The following is a 4,189-nucleotide window of genomic DNA, read 5'->3' as shown; positions in this document are numbered from 1 at the left end:
AGGAAGTCCTGGGGAAAGGGAGGGGCAGTGCTGGCCGGGGGGGTGTGCTTGTGCTGGGGAGAAGGGCGGAGGAGACCCTGAGGTCTCACTGCTCCCTCTTCTTCGTTCCAGGGTTATCACAGGTCAAACCACTTCATAGCCACTCAAGGTACCTGGCACGTCTGTCCGTGTGCCCCCGTGTGCCGAACGCCCTCAGCCACCTTCCTGTCTTCCCTACCAAGCTGCTTGACTCTCTGTCTCTCTGCTGTTTCTGTCTGTCTGAGCCCCAATCTGGCTGTATCTTCTGGAATCTGGCTGTTAGTTTGTACCTGCCTGTGCTTGTGTCTCCCTGGTGTGCCCAGTCCATCTGTAGCTCCCTGTCCATCTGTCTGTCCCCAAGGCGGTGCATGCAAAGGGGCTAGCCAGGCTCAGTCCTCCGAGCTGTGGGTTGTACCCCAGTCTGGGGGCCGCCTGGGTCCCTCTGGCTGTGTCTTTTCCTTCCAACTGTGCATTTGTCCATCCTTTCTGGAGACCTGGGCCATGACCCTCCAGCTCTGCCTACTGGGTTCCACTCAAGATGACCCAGGTCCCCAGCCAGGCCCTCCCCAGTTCTGCCCGTCCCCAGGGCCCTCCAGGCCTGAGTTGGCAGTTGGTGGGGGTGTGGGTGGTGTGTGCATGAAGCCCCCCTTGGGACTCAGGAGCCTCCTGGCCGGGAATGCTGATGCCGGGCAGTGGGGGTGCTGGCCCTGGACGGAGACCTTGCCTCAGGGACAAGCACCCTCTGTGCCTCCAGGGCCGAAGCCCGAGATGGTCTACGACTTCTGGCGCTTGGTGTGGCAGGAGCACTGTTCGAGCATCGTCATGATCACCAAGCTGGTGGAAGTGGGCAGGGTAAGCGGGCTGTGGGGCCAGGGGGCATGGCAGGCCGAGGGGGCAGTGAAGAGCCCGCTGAGCCTGCCCCGTGGGGACTCCAGGTGAAGTGCTCGCGGTACTGGCCGGAAGACTCGGACATGTACGGGGACATCAAGATCACGCTGGTGAAGACGGAGACGCTAGCAGAATACGTTGTGCGCACCTTTGCCCTGGAGCGGGTGAGTCTCCTGTCACCTGGTGACTGGGGGGTGCCTGATGGGGCGGGGCAGAGCCCACCTCCCCACCTCCCCCAGCCCCCGGAGCGGGAGGGGGGAGGAGGGCATTGCTGCCCTCCCACTAGGCAGCTGCCTGGTACCTGCTGGGAGCACCGTGATAGGGCGAGAAGCTGTCTTTGCTGGCGACTCCAAGCGGAAGCCAGCCGAGGTACTGAAGATGCTGCGATAGTTGCTGGTTGTTGGTCTTCCTGTGTGCGGGACACTGCTGAGAGTGTCACACATGCTGTTTCAGCCCCGAAAGCTCTAGGATTAGGCATTTCCCATTAGCCCCATTTTACAGACGAGGAAAGTGAGACTCAGGGTGGTGACATCACTCACGAGAGGCCACAGGGACCGTGGACAAGTCCTCCCATACTGATCCCATTTGATCCTCTGTAAGCCCCTCTGGTCTTAGTCTTAGACTGAGAGCCGAGTGTCAGAACAACAATCTGGTGTGAGAGGTAGGTGTTCAGTGGCGCAGGGGCAGGCAGCAGGCAGACCCGCCCAGTCCTGGGGAGCTAACCTGGGGCAAGGGCTTTCTCCTCCACAAGCCCTGGTTTTCTCGCTTGTACAAGGAGCGTTAGCACCCACTCCTAACTTTATTATCGGGACTGATTGAGATCCTGGCACACAGCAAGCGTCTAATAGATGCCCGCGGTGACTAACTGAAGTTACTGTTGTCTCCCCAGAGAGGCTACTCTGCCCGGCACGAGGTCCGCCAGTTCCACTTCACAGCGTGGCCGGAGCACGGCGTCCCCTACCACGCCACGGGGCTGCTGGCCTTCATCCGGCGCGTGAAGGCCTCCACCCCACCTGACGCTGGGCCCATTGTCATCCACTGCAGGTGGGGTGCTGGGGGTCCAGGAGAAGAGAGGCCGGGAGTGGGGTTGGTTCAAGGTCTTTACAGGACGCTGGGCGTTCATTCTAACGAGAGATAGAGGAGAGGAGAGAATGACCCCCACGGGCCCTTTGAACTTTGGCTCTAAGGTTGGCACCCTCATGTCCTTCCCAGAACCTGGGGAGGCCCTTGGCCCAGACACCGAGGAGACACCAGAGACATAGAGGGGTTGAGCTTGGCAGCACCAAGCAGGGTCAAGTTCTGTTTGCTTCCGTTCAGCAAGTGTCGCCTACGCCTGCAGGCTAGGTGTGGCCCAGGTGCTGGCCAGGACTTGGCCTTCTCTTCTTTCCTCCAAACCCAGGGACTTTCCTCACCCTCGGCCTTCTCACCTCCTGCAGCTCTCCTATCTCCTGCCTTGGTTGAGTCCCGTGACCCCTAATTGCCCTTTCTCTCTCTGCTCTGCTTCCTCCTCTGCTCATCTTCCTTCTTCCTCTTAAGTGGAGGCCCAGTGCCCCGTCCTGTTCCTTCCCCAACTGTTCCCCCTCCACACCCCCTTGGAGAGTTTCATCTCTGACCCATGGTCCCTGGGTCTCTGTATCTTGTCCTGGCGCCTCTCCTTGCCTTCTTATCAGCTCCCCCGATGCCACAAAGCGGGCTTATGCCACCGCCTGCCCTGCCACCCGCAAACCAGCTTCTCTTTGGTTTCTTTAGGCTTCTTTAGGATACCATCTTTTTAGAATAAAACTTCATCCATGAATAATATACTTGAAGCAACGTGCACAAATAAGTGTATATATGACATTATGAATTTTCATAAGTTGCACACACCCGTAAAATAATCAGCACTACTCAGATCAAGAAATGTTACCAGCACCCAGAGACCCCTGAGCCCTCTCCTCCCACTCTGACCAATCACCATCCTGACCAATCACTGTCCTGACCAATCACTGTCCTCACTTCCGAACCACAGGTTGGTGGTGCGTGTTTTTGAACTTGGTGTGAATGGAATCGTACAGCAGGTGCTCTTTGGTGTCTAAATTCTTTCCCTCAACCTTATGTTCCCCAAGTTCCATTCATATTTTGTCTTATTTGCCTGGATGAATAAACCACAATGTGTTTATTGGTTCTGCTGTTGATAGGCGTTTGGGCGGTTTCCAGTTTTGAGCTATAGGAATAGTGCTGCTAAGGACAGTCTATTGCATGTTTTGTGGCCAACATACATACGCATTTCTGTGGGTTATGTGCGTAGGAGTGGAATTGCTGTCTGCAAACATTCAGCTTTCGTAGATACCGCCGGGTTTCCGAAGTGGTTGTTCGAATTTAAGCCCCCACCAGCAGTGTATGGGGGACCCAGTTGCTATATGTCCCTGACAACACTTCGATACTACTACTTTCAAGCTTGAAATCTTGGTGTCATCTTTGTCTGCCTCCCCTCCTCCCCTCCCCCGCCCTTAACTTTGCTCTACCTGGTGCTCAGCACGAAGATCCCAGGGACAGATGAGACTCAGCCGAGCTCTCGGTGAGCTCCCAGTCGGGCTAAGGAGACAGTCACGTAACCAATGACCACGTGGCAGGAAGGGTGCTTTAATGAAAGAATGCTGTCTGCTGGAAGGGCTGTGAGTGGGTGGGGCTTTGAGGGATGTGCAGGAGATTGGAGGACTATCCGGGAGCAAGAACAGTCTTGGATTAAGCTCTGAGCATCACCGTTGTCCCTCTCCTCTGATCGAAGTTGCTAAGTTTCACCTCTGCGTTCTCCCTACCCCTTTCCCTTCTCTCCTTCCCCGAGGCCCCTCCCCAGCTCTGTCCTTACCACCTCCCACCAGCACTCTTCCAAGGCTTTCTCCCTGGCTCTTCCTTGCCCGGGGAGGGGGTCTCTCTGTGTCCCCCCCCCCCGGGTGGTGGAGACGTGGCCAGGTGCCTCTCTTTTCTCCCCCCTGGACCTGGGCTCCCTTCCCAAGGCCCTGACCTGGCCCGGGCCGTTCTCTCCCCAGCGCCGGCACTGGCCGCACAGGCTGCTACATCGTTCTGGACGTGATGCTGGACATGGCTGAGTGTGAGGGCGTCGTGGACATTTACAACTGCGTGAAGACCCTCTGCTCCCGGCGCGTCAACATGATCCAGACTGAGGTAGGGGATGCGGCCCCCTCTCCAGGACTCGCGTCCTGCAGGCTGGCATCAGAAGGGTGTCCTCAGGCCCTTCCCCTTCCTAGGATGCCCCCTTGTTCCTTCCCCTCCCTGCCAACCT

The 4,189-nt window shown here is 57.4% G+C and overlaps 1 protein-coding gene across 1 annotated transcript in view; it reads left to right on the top strand.

Moving 5' to 3' along the window:
- Nucleotides 1-4,189, top strand: part of PTPRU (protein tyrosine phosphatase, receptor type U) — an 80,979-nt gene that overhangs the window by 69,055 nt on the left and 7,735 nt on the right. Inside the window, 5 exon segments of the mRNA XM_023761012.1 lie at nt 112-148; nt 773-870; nt 954-1,070; nt 1,796-1,950; nt 3,936-4,183. Coding sequence (XP_023616780.1) covers nt 112-148; nt 773-870; nt 954-1,070; nt 1,796-1,950; nt 3,936-4,183 — 655 coding nt within the window.

Source organism: Myotis lucifugus, unplaced genomic scaffold (assembly GCF_000147115.1).
Source record: "Myotis lucifugus unplaced genomic scaffold, Myoluc2.0 scaffold_197, whole genome shotgun sequence".
Lineage (NCBI taxonomy): Eukaryota > Metazoa > Chordata > Mammalia > Chiroptera > Vespertilionidae > Myotis > Myotis lucifugus.
Note: the sequence above shows the minus strand (reverse complement) of the source record. Positions and strands in the feature narration are given on the sequence as shown.